This window comes from Ambystoma mexicanum, chromosome 1q (assembly GCF_040938575.1).
Source record: "Ambystoma mexicanum isolate Mex_15411 chromosome 1q, UKY_AmexF1_1, whole genome shotgun sequence".
In the NCBI taxonomy this organism is placed as follows: domain Eukaryota; kingdom Metazoa; phylum Chordata; class Amphibia; order Caudata; family Ambystomatidae; genus Ambystoma; species Ambystoma mexicanum.
In genome coordinates, this window is record NC_090922.1 from 1,498,294,434 (window position 1) to 1,498,313,035 (window position 18,602).

The 18,602-nt window shown below is 49.2% G+C and overlaps 1 protein-coding gene across 1 annotated transcript; it reads left to right on the top strand.

Moving 5' to 3' along the window:
• Positions 1 to 17,327: 17,327 nt before the first annotated feature.
• On the top strand, positions 17,328 to 17,792 carry LOC138563268 (uncharacterized). Its single transcript, XM_069642823.1, has one exon. The coding sequence runs from the start codon at positions 17,328 to 17,330 to the stop codon at positions 17,790 to 17,792; it is 465 nt and encodes a 154-aa protein (XP_069498924.1).
• The last annotated feature ends 810 nt before the right edge of the window (positions 17,793 to 18,602 follow it).

Consider the following 18,602-nt stretch of genomic DNA (forward strand, 5'->3'; position numbering starts at 1 on the left):
CCTAGAGAGAGTGAAAGGGAGACCATGAAAGACACACCTAGAGAGACTGAAAGGGAGACCATGAGAGGCACACCTATAGGTAGTGAAAGGGAGACCATGAAAGACACACCTAGAGAGAGTGAAAGTGAGACCATGAAAGGCACACCTAGAGAGAGTGAAAGGTAGACCATGAAAGGCACACCTAGAGAGAGTGAAAGGGAGACCATGAAAGGCACACCTAGGGAGATTGAAAGGGGGATCATGAAAGACACATCGAGAGGGAGTGAAAGGGAGACCATGAAAGACATACCTAGAGAGAGTGAAAGGGAGACCATGAAAGGAACATCTATAGGGAGTGAAAGGAGACCATGAAAGACACACCTAGAGAGAGTGAAAGGGAGACCATGAAAGGCACACCTAGGGAGAGTGAAAGGGAGACCATAAATAACACACCTAGAGAGAGTGAAAGGGAGACCATGAACGGCACACCTAGGGAGAGTGAAAGGGAGACCAGGAAAGACAAACCTAGAGAGAGTGAAAGGGAGACCATGAAAGACACACCTACAGAGAGTGAAAGGGAGCCCATGAAAGACACACCGAGAGAGAGAGAAAGGGAGACCATGAAAGACACACCGAGAGAGAGTGAAAGGGAGACCATGAAAGACACACCTAGAGAGAGTGAAAGGGAGACCATGAAAGCCACACATAGAGAGAGTGAAAGGGAGACCATGAAAGACACACCTAGAGAGAGTGAAAGGGAGACCATGAAAGACACACCTAGAGAGAATGAAAGGGAGACCAAGAAAGAAACATCGAGAGAGTGTGAAAGGGAGACCATGAAAGGTACACCGAGAGAGAGTGAAAGGCAGACCATGAAAGGCACACCGATAGAGAGTGAAAGGGAGACCATGAAAGGCACACCTAGAGAGAGTGAAAGTGAGACTATGAAAGACACACCTAGAGGGAGTGAATGGGAGACCATGAAAGACACACTGAGAGAGAGTGAAAGGGAGACCATGAAAAGCACACCTAGGGAGAGTGAAAGGGAGACTATGAAAGACACACCAAGAGAGAGTGAAAGGGAGAGCATCAAAGGCACACCTAGAGAGAGTGAAAGGGAGAGCATGAAAGACACATCTAGAGAGAGTGAAAGGGAGACCATGAAAGGCACACCTGGAGGGAGTGAAAGGGAGACCATGAAAACACACCTAGAGAGAGTGAAAGGGAGACCAAGAAAGACACACCTAGAGAGAGTGAAAGGGAGACCATGAAAGGCACACCGAGAGAGAGTGAAAAGGAGACCATGAAAGACACACCTAGAGAGAGTGAAAGGGAGACCATGAAAGGCACACCTAGAGGGAATGAAAGGGAGACCATGAAAGACACACCAAGAGAGAGTGAAGGGGAGACCAGGAAAGGGACACCTAGGGGGAGTGAAAGGGAGAGCGTGAAAGACACACGTAGAGAGAGTGAAAGGGAGACCATGAAAGACACACAGAGAGAGAGTGAAAGGGAGACCATGAAAGGCAAACCGAAAGAGAGTGAAAGGGAGACCATGAAAGACACACTTAGAGAGAGTGAAAGGGAGACCATGAAATGCACACCTAGGGAGAGTGAAAGGGAGACCATGAAAGACACACCTAGAGAGAGTGAAAGGGAGACCATGAAAGACACACCTAGAGAGAGTGAAAGGGAGACCATGAAAGACACATCTAGAGAGAGTGAAAGGGAGACCATGAAAGAAACATCGAGAGAGAGTGAAAGGGAGACCATGAAACGCACACCGAGAGAGAGTGAAAGGGAGACAATGAAAGACACACCTAGAGGGAGTGAAAGGGAGACCATGAAAGGCACACCTAGAGGTAGTGAAAAGGAGACCATGAAAGACACACCTAGAGAGAGGGAAAGTGAGACCATGAAAGGCACACCTAGAGAGAGTGAAAGGTAGACCAGGAAAGGCACACCTAGAGAGAGTGAAAGGGAGACCATGAAAGGCACACCTAGGGAGATTGAAAGGGAGACCATGAAAGACACATCGAGAGGGAGTGTAAGGGACACCATGAAAGACACACCTAGAGAGAGTGAAAGGGAGACCATGAAAGGAACACCTATAGGGAGTGAAAGGGAGACCATTAAAGACACACCTAGAGAGAGTGAAAGGGAGACCATGAAAGGCACACCTAGGGAGAGTGAAAGGGAGACCATGAATAACACACCTAGAAAGAGTGAAAGGGAGACCATGAAAGACACACCTAGAGAGAGTGAAAGGGAGACCATGAAAGGCACACCTAGAGAGAGTGAAAGGGAGACCATGAAAGACACACCTAGAGAGAGTGAAAGGGAGACCATGAGAGGCACACCTAGAGGGTGTGCAAGGGAGACCATGAAAGGCACACCTAGAGAGAGTGAAAGGGAGACCATGAAGGGCACACCTAGAGGGAGTGAAAGGGAGACCATGAAAGACACACCTACAGAGAGTGAAAGGGAGACCATGAAAGGCACATCTAGAGAGAGTGAAAGGGAGACCATGAAGGACACACCTAGAGAGAGTGAAAGGGAGACCATGAAAGGCAAACCGAGAGAGAGTGAAAGGAAGACCATGGAAGGCACATCTAGAGAGAGTGAAAGGGAGACCATGAAAGACACACCTAGAGAGAGTGAAAGGGAGACCATGAAAGGCACACCGAGAGGGAGTGAAAGGGAGACCATGAAATGCACACCTAGAGAGAGTGAAAGGGAGACCATGAAAGCCACACCTAGAGAGAGTGAAAGGGAGACCATGGAAGGCACACCTAGAGAGAGTGAAAGGGAGACCATGAAAGGCACACCGAGAGGGAGTGAAAGGAAGAACATGAAAGACACACCTAGAGAGAGTGAAAGGGAGACCACGAAAGCCACAGAGAGAGAGAGTGAAAGGGAGACCATGAAAGGCACACCGAGAGAGAGTGAAAGGGAGACCATGAAAGGCACCCCTAGGGAGAGTGAAAGGGAGACCATGAACGACACACCTAGAGAGAGTGAAAGGGAGACCATGAAAGACACACCTAGAGAGAGTGAAAGGGAGACCACGAAAGACACACCTAGAGAGAGTGAAAGGGAAACCACGAAAGACACACCTAGAGAGAGTGAAAGGGAGACCACGAAAGACACACCTAGAGAGAGTGAAAGGGAAACCATGAGAGGCACACCTAGAGGGTGTGAAAGGGAGACCACGAAAGACACACCTAGAGAGAGTGAAAGGGAGACCATGAGAGGCACACCTAGAGGGTGTGAAAGGGAGAACATGAAAGGCACACCTAGAGAGAGTGAAAGGGAGACCATGAAAGGCACACCTAGAGGGAGTGAAAGGGAGACCATGAAAGGCACACCTAGAGAGAGTGAAAGGGAGACCATGAAAGACACACCTAGAGAGAGTGAAAGGGAGACCATGAAAGGCACACCGAGAGGGAGTGAAAGGGAGACCATGAAAGACACACCTAGAGAGAGTGAAAGGGAGACCACGAAAGCCACACCTAGAGAGATTGAAAGGGAGACCATGAAAGGCACACCGAGAGAGAGTGAAAGGGAGACCACGAAAGGCACACCTAGAGAGAGTGAAAGGGAGACCATGAAAGGCACACCGAGAGGGAGGGAAAGGGAGACCACGAAAGACACACCTAGAGAGAGTGAAAGGGAGACCACGAAAGGCACACCTAGAGGTTGTGAAAGGGAGACCATGAAAGACACACCTAGAGAGAGTGAAAGGGAGACCACGAAAGGCACACCGAGAGAGAGTGAAAATGAGACCATGAAAGCCACACCTAGAGAGAGTGAAAGGGAGACCATGAAAGGCACACCGAGAGAGAGTGAAAGGGAGACCACAAAAGGCACACCGAGAGAGAGTGAAAGGGAGACCACGAAAGACACACCTAGAGAGAGTGAAAATGAGACCATGAAAGCCACACCTAGAGAGAGTGAAAGGGAGACCATGAAAGGCAAACCATAGAGAATGAAAGGGAGACCACGAAAGGCACACCGAGAGAGAGTGAAAGGGAGACCACGAAAGGAACACTTAGAGAGAGTGAAAGGGAGACCATGAAAGGCACACCTAGAGAGAGTGAAAGGGAGACCACGAAAGGCACACCTAGAGGGAGTGAAAGGGAGACCATGAAAGACACACCTAGAGGGAGTGAAAGGGAGACCATGAAAGACACACCTAGAGAGAGTGAAAGGGAGACCATGAAAAGCACACCGAGAGAGAGTGAAAGGGAGACCATGAAAGACACACCTAGAGAGAGTGAAAGGGAGACCATGAAAGACACACCTAGTGAGAGTGAAAGGGAGACCATGAAAGGCACACCTAGAGAGAGTGAAAGGGAGACCATGAAAGGCACACTGAGAGAGAATGAAAGGGAGACCATGAAAGGCACACCTAGCGAGAGTGAAAGGGAGACCATGAAAGACACATCGAGAGAGAGTGAAAGGGAGACCACGAAAGGCACACCTAGGGAGAGTGAAAGGGAGACCACGAAAGGCTTACCTAGAGGGAGTGAAAGGGAGACCATGAAAGACACACCTAGAGAGAGTGAAAGGGAGAACACGAAAGGCACACCTAGAGGGAGTGAAAAGGAGACCATGAAAGGCACACCTATGGAGAGTGAAAGGGAGACCATGAAAGGCAAACCGAAAGAGAGTGAAAGGGAGACCATGAAAGACACACTTAGAGAGAGTGAAAGGGAGACCATGAAATGCACACCTAGGGAGAGTGAAAGGGAGACCATGAAAGACACACCTAGAGAGAGTGAAAGGGAGACCATGAAAGACACACCTAGAGAGAGTGAAAGGGAGACCATGAAAGACACATCTAGAGAGAGTGAAAGGGAGACCATGAAAGAAACATCGAGAGAGAGTGAAAGGGAGACCATGAAAGGCACACCGAGAGAGATTGAAAGGGAGACAATGAAAGACACACCTAGAGGGAGTGAAAGGGAGACCATGAAAGGCACACCTAGAGGTAGTGAAAAGGAGACCATGAAAGACACACCTAGAGAGAGTGAAAGTGAGACCATGAAAGGCACACCTAGAGAGAGTGAAAGGTAGACCAGGAAAGGCACACCTAGAGAGAGTGAAAGGGAGACCATGAAAGGCACACCTAGGGAGATTGAAAGGGAGACCATGAAAGACACATCGAGAGGGAGTGAAAGGGACACCATGAAAGACACACCTAGAGAGAGTGAAAGGGAGACCATGAAAGGAACACCTATAGGGAGTGAAAGGGAGACCATTAAAGACACACCTAGAGAGAGTGAAAGGGAGACCATGAAAGGCACTCCTAGGGAGAGTGAAAGGGAGACCATGAATAACACACCTAGAAAGAGTGAAAGGGAGACCATGAAAGGCACACCTAGAGAGAGTGAAAGGGCGACCATGAAAGGCACACCTAGAGAGAGTGAAAGGGAGACCATGAAAGACACACCTAGAGAGAGTGAAAGGGAGACCATGAGAGGCACACCTAGAGGGTGTGCAAGGGAGACCATGAAAGGCACACCTAGAGAGAGTGAAAGGGAGACCATGAAGGGCACACCTAGAGGGAGTGAAAGGGAGACCATGAAAGACACACCTACAGAGAGTGAAAGGGAGACCATGAAAGGCACATCTAGAGAGAGTGAAAGGGAGACCATGAAGGACACACCTAGAGAGAGTGAAAGGGAGACCATGAAAGGCAAACCGAGAGAGAGTGAAAGGAAGACCATGGAAGGCACATCTAGAGAGAGTGAAAGGGAGACCATGAAAGACACACCTAGAGAGAGTGAAAGGGAGACCATGAAAGGCACACCGAGAGGGAGTGAAAGGGAGACCATGAAATGCACACCTAGAGAGAGTGAAAGGGAGACCATGAAAGCCACACCTAGAGAGAGTGAAAGGGAGACCATGAAAGGCACACCTAGAGAGAGTGAAAGGGAGACCATGAAAGGCACACCGAGAGGGAGTGAAAGGGAGAACATGAAAGACACACCTAGAGAGAGTGAAAGGGAGACCACGAAAGCCACAGAGAGAGAGAGTGAACGGGAGACCACGAAAGGCACACCGAGAGAGAGTGAAAGGGAGACCATGAAAGGCACACCGAGAGAGAGTGAAAGGGAGACCATGAAAGGCACCCCTAGGGAGAGTGAAAGGGAGACCATGAACGACACACCTAGAGAGAGTGAAAGGGAGACCATGAAAGACACACCTAGAGAGAGTGAAAGGGAGACCACGAAAGACACACCTAGAGAGAGTGAAAGGGAAACCACGAAAGACACACCTAGAGAGAGTGAAAGGGAGACCACGAAAGACACACCTAGAGAGAGTGAAAGGGAGACCACGAAAGACACACCTAGAGAGAGTGAAAGGGAGACCATGAGAGGCACACCTAGAGGGTGTGAAAGGGAGACCACGAAAGACACACCTAGAGAGAGTGAAAGGGAGACCATGAAAGACACACCTAGAGAGAGTGAAAGGGAGACCATGAAAGGCACACCGAGAGGGAGTGAAAGGGAGACCATGAAAGACACACCTAGAGAGAGTGAAAGGGAGACCACGAAAGCCACACCTAGAGAGATTGAAAGGGAGACCATGAAAGACACACCGAGAGAGAGTGAAAGGGAGACTACGAAAGGCACACCTAGAGAGAGTGAAAGGGAGACCATGAAAGGCACACCGAGAGGGAGGGAAAGGGAGACCACGAAAGACACACCTAGAGAGAGTGAAAGGGAGACCACGAAAGGCACACCTAGAGGTTGTGAAAGGGAGACCATGAAAGACACACCTAGAGAGAGTGAAAGGGAGACCACGAAAGGCACACCGAGAGAGAGTGAAAATGAGACCATGAAAGCCACACCTAGAGAGAGTGAAAGGGAGACCATGAAAGGCACACCGAGAGAGAGGGAAAGGGAGACCACAAAAGGCACACCGAGAGAGAGTGAAAGGGAGACCACGAAAGACACACCTAGAGAGAGTGAAAATGAGACCATGAAAGCCACACCTAGAGAGAGTGAAAGGGAGACCATGAAAGGCACACCGTAGAGAGTGAAAGGGAGACCACGAAAGGCACACCGAGAGAGAGTGAAAGGGAGACCACGAAAGGAACACTTAGAGAGAGTGAAAGGGAGACCATGAAAGGCACACCTAGAGAGAGTGAAAGGGAGACCACGAAAGGCACACCTAGAGGGAGTGAAAGGGAGACCATGAAAGACACACCTAGAGAGAGTGAAAGGGAGACCACGAAAGGCACACCTAGAGGGAGTGAAAGGGAGACCATGAAAGACACACCTAGAGAGAGTGAAAGGGAGACCATGAAAAGCACACCGAGAGAGAGTGAAAGGGAGACCATGAAAGACACACCTAGAGAGAGTGAAAGGGAGACCATGAAAGACACACCTAGTGAGAGTGAAAGGGAGACCATGAAAGGCACACCTAGAGAGAGTGAAAGGGAGACCATGAAAGGCACACTGAGAGAGAATGAAAGGGAGACCATGAAAGGCACACCTAGCGAGAGTGAAAGGGAGACCATGAAAGACACATCGAGAGAGAGTGAAAGGGAGACCACGAAAGGCACACCTAGGGAGAGTGAAAGGGAGACCACGAAAGGCTTACCTAGAGGGAGTGAAATGGAGACCATGAAAGACACACCTAGAGAGAGTGAAAGGGAGAACACGAAAGGCACACCTAGAGGGAGTGAAAAGGAGACCATGAAAGGCACACCTATGGAGAGTGAAAGGGTGACCATGAAAGGAACACCTAGAGGGAGTGAAAGGGAGGCCATGAAAGACACACCTAGAGAGAGTGAAGGGGAGACCATGAAAGGCACACCTAGAGAGAGTGAAATGGAGACCATGAAAGGGTCACCTAGAAAGAGAGAAAGGGAGACCATGAAAGACACACCTAGAGAGAGTGAAAGGGAGACCATGAAAGACATACCGAGAGAGAGTGAAAGGGAGACCATGAAAGGCACACCGAGAGAGAGTGAAAGGGAGACCATGAAAGACACACCTAGAGAGAGTGAAAGGGAGACCATAAAAAGGCACACCTAGAATGAGTGAAAGGGAGACCATTTAAGACACACCGAGAGAGAGTGAAAGGGAGACCATTTAAGACACACCTAGAGAGAGTGAAAGGGAGACCATGAAAGGGTCACCTAGAAAGAGAGAAAGGGAGACCATGAAAGACACACCTAGAGAGAGTGAAAGGGAGACCATGAAAGACACACCTAGAGAGAGGGAAAGGGAGACCATGAAAGGCACAGAGAGAGAGAGTGAAAGGGAGACCATGAAAGGCCCACCTAGAGAGAGTGAAAGGGAGACCATGAAAGGCACACCTAGGATGAGTGAAAGGGAGACCACGAAAGGCACACCGAGAGAGAGTGAAAGGGAGACCATTTAAGACACACCGAGAGAGAGTGAAAGGGAGACCATGAAAGGCACACCTAGGGAGAGTGAAAGAGAGACCAAGAAAGACACACCGAGGGAGAGTGAAAGGGAGACCATGAAAGGCATACCGAGAGAGAGTGAAAGGGAGACCATGAAAGGCACACCTGGAGGGAGTGAAAGGGAGACCATGAAAACACACCTAGAGAGAGTGAAAGGGAGACCATGAAAGACACACCTAGAGAGAGTGAAAGGGAGACCATGAAAGGCACACCGAGAGAGAGTGAAAGGGAGACCATGAAAGACACACCTAGAGAGAGTGAAAGGGAGACCATGAAAGGCACACCTAGAGAGAATGAAAGGGAGACCATGAAAGACAAACCTAGAGAGAGTGAAGGGGAGACCAGGAAAGGGACACCTAGGGAGAGTGAAAGGGAGAGCGTGAAAGACACACGTAGAGAGAGTGGAAGGGATACCATGAAAGACACACAGAGAGAGAGTGAAAGGGAGACCATGAAAGGCAAACCGAAAGAGTGAAAGGGAGACCATGAAAGACACACTTAGAGAGAGTGAAAGGGAGACCATGAAATGCACACCTAGGGAGAGTGAAAGGGAGACCATGAAAGACACACCTAGAGAGAGTGAAAGGGAGACCATGAAAGACACACCTACAGAGAGTGAAAGGGAGACCATGAAAGACACATCTAGAGAGAGTGAAAGGGAGACCATGAAAGAAACATCGAGAGAGAGTGAAAGGGAGACCACGAAAGGCACACCGAGAGAGAGTGAAAGGGAGACAATGAAAGACACACCTAGAGGGAGTGAAAGGGAGACCATGAAAGGCACACCTATAGGTAGTGAAAGGGAGACCATGAAAGACACACCTAGAGAGAGTGAAAGTGAGACCATGAAAGGCACACCTAGAGAGAGTGAAAGGTAGACCATGAAAGGCACACCTAGAGAGAGTGAAAGGGAGACCATGAAAGGCACACCTAGGGAGATTGAAAGGGGGATCATGAAAGACACATCGAGAGGGAGTGAAAGGGAGACCATGAAAGACACACCTAGAGAGAGTGAAAGGGAGACCATGAAAGGAACACCTATAGGGAGTGAAAGGAGACCATGAAAGACACACCTAGAGAGAGTGAAAGGGAGACCATGAAAGGCACACCTAGGGAGAGTGAAAGGGAGACCATAAATAACACACCTAGAGAGAGTGAAAGGGAGACCATGAATGGCACACCTAGGGAGAGTGAAAGGGAGACCATGAAAGACAAACCTAGAGAGAGTGAAATGGAGACCATGAAAGACACACCTACAGAGAGTGAAAGGGAGCCCATGAAAGACACACCGAGAGAGAGAGAAAGGGAGACCATGAAAGACACACCGAGAGAGAGTGAAAGGGAGACCATGAAAGACACACCTAGAGAGAGTGAAAGGGAGACCATGAAAGCCACACATAGAGAGAGTGAAAGGGAGACCATGAAAGACACACCTAGAGAGAGTGAAAGGGAGACCACGAAAGACACACCTAGAGAGAGTGAAAGGGAAACCACGAAAGACACACCTAGAGAGAGTGAAAGGGAGACCACGAAAGACACACCTAGAGAGAGTGAAAGGGAGACCACGAAAGACACACCGAGAGAGAGTGAAAATGAGACCATGAAAGCCACACCTAGAGAGAGTGAAAGGGAGACCATGAAAGGCACACCGAGAGAGAGTGAAAGGGAGACCACAAAAGGCACACCGAGAGAGAGTGAAAGGGAGACCACGAAAGACACACCTAGAGAGAGTGAAAATGAGACCATGAAAGCCACACCTAGAGAGAGTGAAAGGGAGACCATGAAAGGCAAACCATAGAGAATGAAAGGGAGACCACGAAAGGCTCACCGAGAGAGAGTGAAAGGGAGACCACGAAAGGAACACTTAGAGAGAGTGAAAGGGAGACCATGAAAGGCACACCTAGAGAGAGTGAAAGGGAGACCACGAAAGGCACACCTAGAGGGAGTGAAAGGGAGACCATGAAAGACACACCTAGAGGGAGTGAAAGGGAGACCATGAAAGACACACCTAGAGAGAGTGAAAGGGAGACCATGAAAAGCACACCGAGAGAGAGTGAAAGGGAGACCATGAAAGACACACCTAGAGAGAGTGAAAGGGAGACCATGAAAGACACACCTAGTGAGAGTGAAAGGGAGACCATGAAAGGCACACCTAGAGAGAGTGAAAGGGAGACCATGAAAGGCACACTGAGAGAGAATGAAAGGGAGACCATGAAAGGCACACCTAGCGAGAGTGAAAGGGAGACCATGAAAGACACATCGAGAGAGAGTGAAAGGGAGACCACGAAAGGCACACCTAGGGAGAGTGAAAGGGAGACCACGAAAGGCTTACCTAGAGGGAGTGAAAGGGAGACCATGAAAGACACACCTAGAGAGAGTGAAAGGGAGAACACGAAAGGCACACCTAGAGGGAGTGAAAAGGAGACCATGAAAGGCACACCTATGGAGAGTGAAAGGGAGACCATGAAAGGCAAACCGAAAGAGAGTGAAAGGGAGACCATGAAAGACACACTTAGAGAGAGTGAAAGGGAGACCATGAAATGCACACCTAGGGAGAGTGAAAGGGAGACCATGAAAGACACACCTAGAGAGAGTGAAAGGGAGACCATGAAAGACACACCTAGAGAGAGTGAAAGGGAGACCATGAAAGACACATCTAGAGAGAGTGAAAGGGAGACCATGAAAGAAACATCGAGAGAGAGTGAAAGGGAGACCATGAAAGGCACACCGAGAGAGATTGAAAGGGAGACAATGAAAGACACACCTAGAGGGAGTGAAAGGGAGACCATGAAAGGCACACCTAGAGGTAGTGAAAAGGAGACCATGAAAGACACACCTAGAGAGAGTGAAAGTGAGACCATGAAAGGCACACCTAGAGAGAGTGAAAGGTAGACCAGGAAAGGCACACCTAGAGAGAGTGAAAGGGAGACCATGAAAGGCACACCTAGGGAGATTGAAAGGGAGACCATGAAAGACACATCGAGAGGGAGTGAAAGGGACACCATGAAAGACACACCTAGAGAGAGTGAAAGGGAGACCATGAAAGGAACACCTATAGGGAGTGAAAGGGAGACCATTAAAGACACACCTAGAGAGAGTGAAAGGGAGACCATGAAAGGCACTCCTAGGGAGAGTGAAAGGGAGACCATGAATAACACACCTAGAAAGAGTGAAAGGGAGACCATGAAAGGCACACCTAGAGAGAGTGAAAGGGCGACCATGAAAGGCACACCTAGAGGGTGTGCAAGGGAGACCATGAAAGGCACACCTAGAGAGAGTGAAAGGGAGACCATGAAGGGCACACCTAGAGGGAGTGAAAGGGAGACCATGAAAGACACACCTACAGAGAGTGAAAGGGAGACCATGAAAGGCACATCTAGAGAGAGTGAAAGGGAGACCATGAAGGACACACCTAGAGAGAGTGAAAGGGAGACCATGAAAGGCAAACCGAGAGAGAGTGAAAGGAAGACCATGGAAGGCACATCTAGAGAGAGTGAAAGGGAGACCATGAAAGACACACCTAGAGAGAGTGAAAGGGAGACCATGAAAGGCACACCGAGAGGGAGTGAAAGGGAGACCATGAAATGCACACCTAGAGAGAGTGAAAGGGAGACCATGAAAGCCACACCTAGAGAGAGTGAAAGGGAGACCATGAAAGGCACACCTAGAGAGAGTGAAAGGGAGACCATGAAAGGCACACCGAGAGGGAGTGAAAGGGAGAACATGAAAGACACACCTAGAGAGAGTGAAAGGGAGACCACGAAAGCCACAGAGAGAGAGAGTGAACGGGAGACCACGAAAGGCACACCGAGAGAGAGTGAAAGGGAGACCATGAAAGGCACACCGAGAGAGAGTGAAAGGGAGACCATGAAAGGCACCCCTAGGGAGAGTGAAAGGGAGACCATGAACGACACACCTAGAGAGAGTGAAAGGGAGACCATGAAAGACACACCTAGAGAGAGTGAAAGGGAGACCACGAAAGACACACCTAGAGAGAGTGAAAGGGAAACCACGAAAGACACACCTAGAGAGAGTGAAAGGGAGACCACGAAAGACACACCTAGAGAGAGTGAAAGGGAGACCACGAAAGACACACCTAGAGAGAGTGAAAGGGAGACCATGAGAGGCACACCTAGAGGGTGTGAAAGGGAGACCACGAAAGACACACCTAGAGAGAGTGAAAGGGAGACCATGAAAGACACACCTAGAGAGAGTGAAAGGGAGACCATGAAAGGCACACCGAGAGGGAGTGAAAGGGAGACCATGAAAGACACACCTAGAGAGAGTGAAAGGGAGACCACGAAAGCCACACCTAGAGAGATTGAAAGGGAGACCATGAAAGACACACCGAGAGAGAGTGAAAGGGAGACTACGAAAGGCACACCTAGAGAGAGTGAAAGGGAGACCATGAAAGGCACACCGAGAGGGAGGGAAAGGGAGACCACGAAAGACACACCTAGAGAGAGTGAAAGGGAGACCACGAAAGGCACACCTAGAGGTTGTGAAAGGGAGACCATGAAAGACACACCTAGAGAGAGTGAAAGGGAGACCACGAAAGGCACACCGAGAGAGAGTGAAAATGAGACCATGAAAGCCACACCTAGAGAGAGTGAAAGGGAGACCATGAAAGGCACACCGAGAGAGAGTGAAAGGGAGACCACAAAAGGCACACCGAGAGAGAGTGAAAGGGAGACCACGAAAGACACACCTAGAGAGAGTGAAAATGAGACCATGAAAGCCACACCTAGAGAGAGTGAAAGGGAGACCATGAAAGGCACACCGTAGAGAGTGAAAGGGAGACCACGAAAGGCACACCGAGAGAGAGTGAAAGGGAGACCACGAAAGGAACACTTAGAGAGAGTGAAAGGGAGACCATGAAAGGCACACCTAGAGAGAGTGAAAGGGAGACCACGAAAGGCACACCTAGAGGGAGTGAAAGGGAGACCATGAAAGACACACCTAGAGAGAGTGAAAGGGAGACCACGAAAGGCACACCTAGAGGGAGTGAAAGGGAGACCATGAAAGACACACCTAGAGAGAGTGAAAGGGAGACCATGAAAAGCACACCGAGAGAGAGTGAAAGGGAGACCATGAAAGACACACCTAGAGAGAGTGAAAGGGAGACCATGAAAGACACACCTAGTGAGAGTGAAAGGGAGACCATGAAAGGCACACCTAGAGAGAGTGAAAGGGAGACCATGAAAGGCACACTGAGAGAGAATGAAAGGGAGACCATGAAAGGCACACCTAGCGAGAGTGAAAGGGAGACCATGAAAGACACATCGAGAGAGAGTGAAAGGGAGACCACGAAAGGCACACCTAGGGAGAGTGAAAGGGAGACCACGAAAGGCTTACCTAGAGGGAGTGAAATGGAGACCATGAAAGACACACCTAGAGAGAGTGAAAGGGAGAACACGAAAGGCACACCTAGAGGGAGTGAAAAGGAGACCATGAAAGGCACACCTATAGAGAGTGAAAGGGTGACCATGAAAGGAACACCTAGAGGGAGTGAAAGGGAGGCCATGAAAGACACACCTAGAGAGAGTGAAGGGGAGACCATGAAAGGCACACCTAGAGAGAGTGAAATGGAGACCATGAAAGGGTCACCTAGAAAGAGAGAAAGGGAGACCATGAAAGACACACCTAGAGAGAGTGAAAGGGAGACCATGAAAGACATACCGAGAGAGAGTGAAAGGGAGACCATGAAAGGCACACCGAGAGAGAGTGAAAGGGAGACCATGAAAGACACACCTAGAGAGAGTGAAAGGGAGACCATAAAAAGGCACACCTAGAATGAGTGAAAGGGAGACCATTTAAGACACACCGAGAGAGAGTTAAAGGGAGACCATTTAAGACACACCTAGAGAGAGTGAAAGGGAGACCATGAAAGGGTCACCTAGAAAGAGAGAAAGGGAGACCATGAAAGACACACCTAGAGAGAGTGAAAGGGAGACCATGAAAGACACACCTAGAGAGAGGGAAAGGGAGACCATGAAAGGCACAGAGAGAGAGAGTGAAAGGGAGACCATGAAAGGCCCACCTAGAGAGAGTGAAAGGGAGACCATGAAAGGCACACCTAGGATGAGTGAAAGGGAGACCACGAAAGGCACACCGAGAGAGAGTGAAAGGGAGACCATTTAAGACACACCGAGAGAGAGTGAAAGGGAGACCATGAAAGGCACACCTAGGGAGAGTGAAAGAGAGACCAAGAAAGACACACCGAGGGAGAGGGAAAGGGAGACCATGAAAGGCATACCGAGAGAGAGTGAAAGGGAGACCATGAAAGGCACACCTGGAGGGAGTGAAAGGGAGACCATGAAAACACACCTAGAGAGAGTGAAAGGGAGACCATGAAAGACACACCTAGAGAGAGTGAAAGGGAGACCATGAAAGGCACACCGAGAGAGAGTGAAAGGGAGACCATGAAAGACACACCTAGAGAGAGTGAAAGGGAGACCATGAAAGGCACACCTAGAGAGAATGAAAGGGAGACCATGAAAGACAAACCTAGAGAGAGTGAAGGGGAGACCAGGAAAGGGACACCTAGGGAGAGTGAAAGGGAGAGCGTGAAAGACACACGTAGAGAGAGTGGAAGGGATACCATGAAAGACACACAGAGAGAGAGTGAAAGGGAGACCATGAAAGGCAAACCGAAAGAGTGAAAGGGAGACCATGAAAGACACACTTAGAGAGAGTGAAAGGGAGACCATGAAATGCACACCTAGGGAGAGTGAAAGGGAGACCATGAAAGACACACCTAGATAGAGTGAAAGGGAGACCATGAAAGACACACCTACAGAGAGTGAAAGGGAGACCATGAAAGACACATCTAGAGAGAGTGAAAGGGAGACCATGAAAGAAACATCGAGAGAGAGTGAAAGGGAGACCACGAAAGGCACACCGAGAGAGAGTGAAAGGGAGACAATGAAAGACACACCTAGAGGGAGTGAAAGGGAGACCATGAAAGGCACACCTATAGGTAGTGAAAGGGAGACCATGAAAGACACACCTAGAGAGAGTGAAAGTGAGACCATGAAAGGCACACCTAGAGAGAGTGAAAGGTAGACCATGAAAGGCACACCTAGAGAGAGTGAAAGGGAGACCATGAAAGGCACACCTAGGGAGATTGAAAGGGGGATCATGAAAGACACATCGAGAGGGAGTGAAAGGGAGACCATGAAAGACACACCTAGAGAGAGTGAAAGGGAGACCATGAAAGGAACACCTATAGGGAGTGAAAGGAGACCATGAAAGACACACCTAGAGAGAGTGAAAGGGAGACCATGAAAGGCACACCTAGGGAGAGTGAAAGGGAGACCATAAATAACACACCTAGAGAGAGTGAAAGGGAGACCATGAATGGCACACCTAGGGAGAGTGAAAGGGAGACCATGAAAGACAAACCTAGAGAGAGTGAAATGGAGACCATGAAAGACACACCTACAGAGAGTGAAAGGGAGCCCATGAAAGACACACCGAGAGAGAGAGAAAGGGAGACCATGAAAGACACACCGAGAGAGAGTGAAAGGGAGACCATGAAAGACACACCTAGAGAGAGTGAAAGGGAGACCATGAAAGCCACACATAGAGAGAGTGAAAGGGAGACCATGAAAGACACACCTAGAGAGAGTGAAAGGGAGACCATGAAAGACACAAATAGAGAGAATGAAAGGGAGACCAAGAAACAAACATCAAGAGAGTGTGAAAGGGAGACCATGAAAGGTACACCGAGAGAGAGTGAAAGGCAGACCATGAAAGGCACACCGCGAGAGAGTGAAAGGGAGACCATGAAAGGCACACCTAGAGAGAGTGAAAGGGAGACCATGAAAGACACACCTAGAGGGAGTGAATGGGAGACCATGAAAGACACACTGAGAGAGAGTGAAAGGGAGACCATGAAAGGCACACCTAGGGAGAGTGAAAGGGAGACTATGAAAGACACACCAAGAGAGAGTGAAAGGGAGAGCATCAAAGGCACACCTAGAGAGAGTGAAAGGGAGACCATGAAAGACACATCTAGAGAGAGTGAAAGGGAGACCATGAAAGGCACACCTGGAGGGAGTGAAAGGGAGACCATGAAAACACACCTAGAGAGAGTGAAAGGGAGACCATGAAAGACACACCTAGAGAGAGTGAAAGGGAGACCATGAAAGGCACACCGAGAGAGAGTGAAAAGGAGACCATGAAAGACACACCTAGAGAGAGTGAAAGGGAGACCATGAAAGGCACACCTAGAGGGAATGAAAGGGAGACCATGAAAGACAAACCTAGAGAGAGTGAAGGGGAGACCAGGAAAGGGACACCTAGGGGGAGTGAAAGGGAGAGCGTGAAAGACACACGTAGAGAGAGTGAAAGGGAGACCATGAAAGACACACAGAGAGAGAGTGAAAGGGAGACCATGAAAGGCAAACCGAAAGAGAGTGAAAGGGAGACCATGAAAGACACACTTAGAGAGAGTGAAAGGGAGACCATGAAATGCACACCTAGGGAGAGTGAAAGGGAGACCATGAAAGACACACCTAGAGAGAGTGAAAGGGAGACCATGAAAGACACACCTAGAGAGAGTGAAAGGGAGACCATGAAAGACACATCTAGAGAGAGTGAAAGGGAGACCATGAAAGAAACATCGAGAGAGAGTGAAAGGGAGACCATGAAAGACACACCTAGAGAGAGTGAAAGGGAGACCATGAAAGGCACACCGAGAGAGAGCGAAAGGGAGACAATGAAAGACACACCTAGAGGGAGTGAAAGGGAGACCATGAAAGGCACACCTAGAGGTAGTGAAAAGGAGACCATGAAAGACACACCTAGAGAGAGTGAAAGTGAGACCATGAAAGGCACACCTAGAGAGAGTGAAAGGTAGACCAGGAAAGGCACACCTAGAGAGAGTGAAAGGGAGACCATGAAAGGCACACCTAGGGAGATTGAAAGTGAGACCATGAAAGACACATCGAGAGGGAGTGAAAGGGACACCATGAAAGACACACCTAGAGAGAGTGAAAGGGAGACCATGAAAGGAACACCTATAGGGAGTGAAAGGGAGACCATTAAAGACACACCTAGAGAGAGTGAAAGGGAGACCATGAAAGGCACACCTAGGGAGAGTGAAATGGAGACCATGAATAACACACCTAGAAAGAGTGAAAGGGAGACCATGAAAGACACACCTAGAGAGAGTGAAAGGGAGACCATGAAAGGCACACCTAGAGAGAGTGAAAGGGAGACCATGAAAGACACACCTAGAGAGAGTGAAAGGGAGACCATGAGAGGCACACCTATAGGTAGTGAAAGGGAGACCATGAAAGACACACCTAGAGAGAGTGAAAGTGAGACCATGAAAGGCACACCTAGAGAGAGTGAAAGGTAGACCATGTAAGGCACACCTAGAGAGAGTGAAAGGGAGACCATGAAAGGCACACCTAGGGAGATTGAAAGGGGGATCATGAAAGACACATCGAGAGGGAGTGAAAGGGAGACCATGAAAGACACACCTAGAGAGAGTGAAAGGGAGACCATGAAAGGAACACCTATAGGGAGTGAAAGGAGACCATGAAAGACACACCTAGAGAGAGTGAAAGGGAGACCATGAAAGGCACACCTAGGGAGAGTGAAAGGGAGACCATAAATAACACACCTAGAGAGAGTGAAAGGGAGACCATGATCGGCACACCTAGGGAGAGTGAAAGGGAGACCATGAAAGACAAACCTAGAGAGAGTGAAAGGGAGACCATGAAAGACACACCTACAGAGAGTGAAAGGGAGACCATTTAAGACACACCTAGAGAGAGTGAAAGGGAGACCATGAAAGGGTCACCTAGAAAGAGAGAAAGGGAGACCATGAAAGACACACCTAGAGAGAGTGAAAGGGAGACCATGAAAGACACACCTAGAGAGAGGGAAAGGGAGACCATGAAAGGCACAGAGAGAGAGAGTGAAAGGGAGACCATGAAAGGCCCACCTAGAGAGAGTGAAAGGGAGACCATGAAAGGCACACCTAGGATGAGTGAAAGGGAGACCACGAAAGGCACACCGAGAGAGAGTGAAAGGGAGACCATTTAAGACACACCGAGAGAGAGTGAAAGGGAGACCATGAAAGACACACCTACAGAGAGTGAAAGGGAGACCATGAAAGGCACATCTAGAGAGAGTGAAAGGGAGACCATGAAGGACACACCTA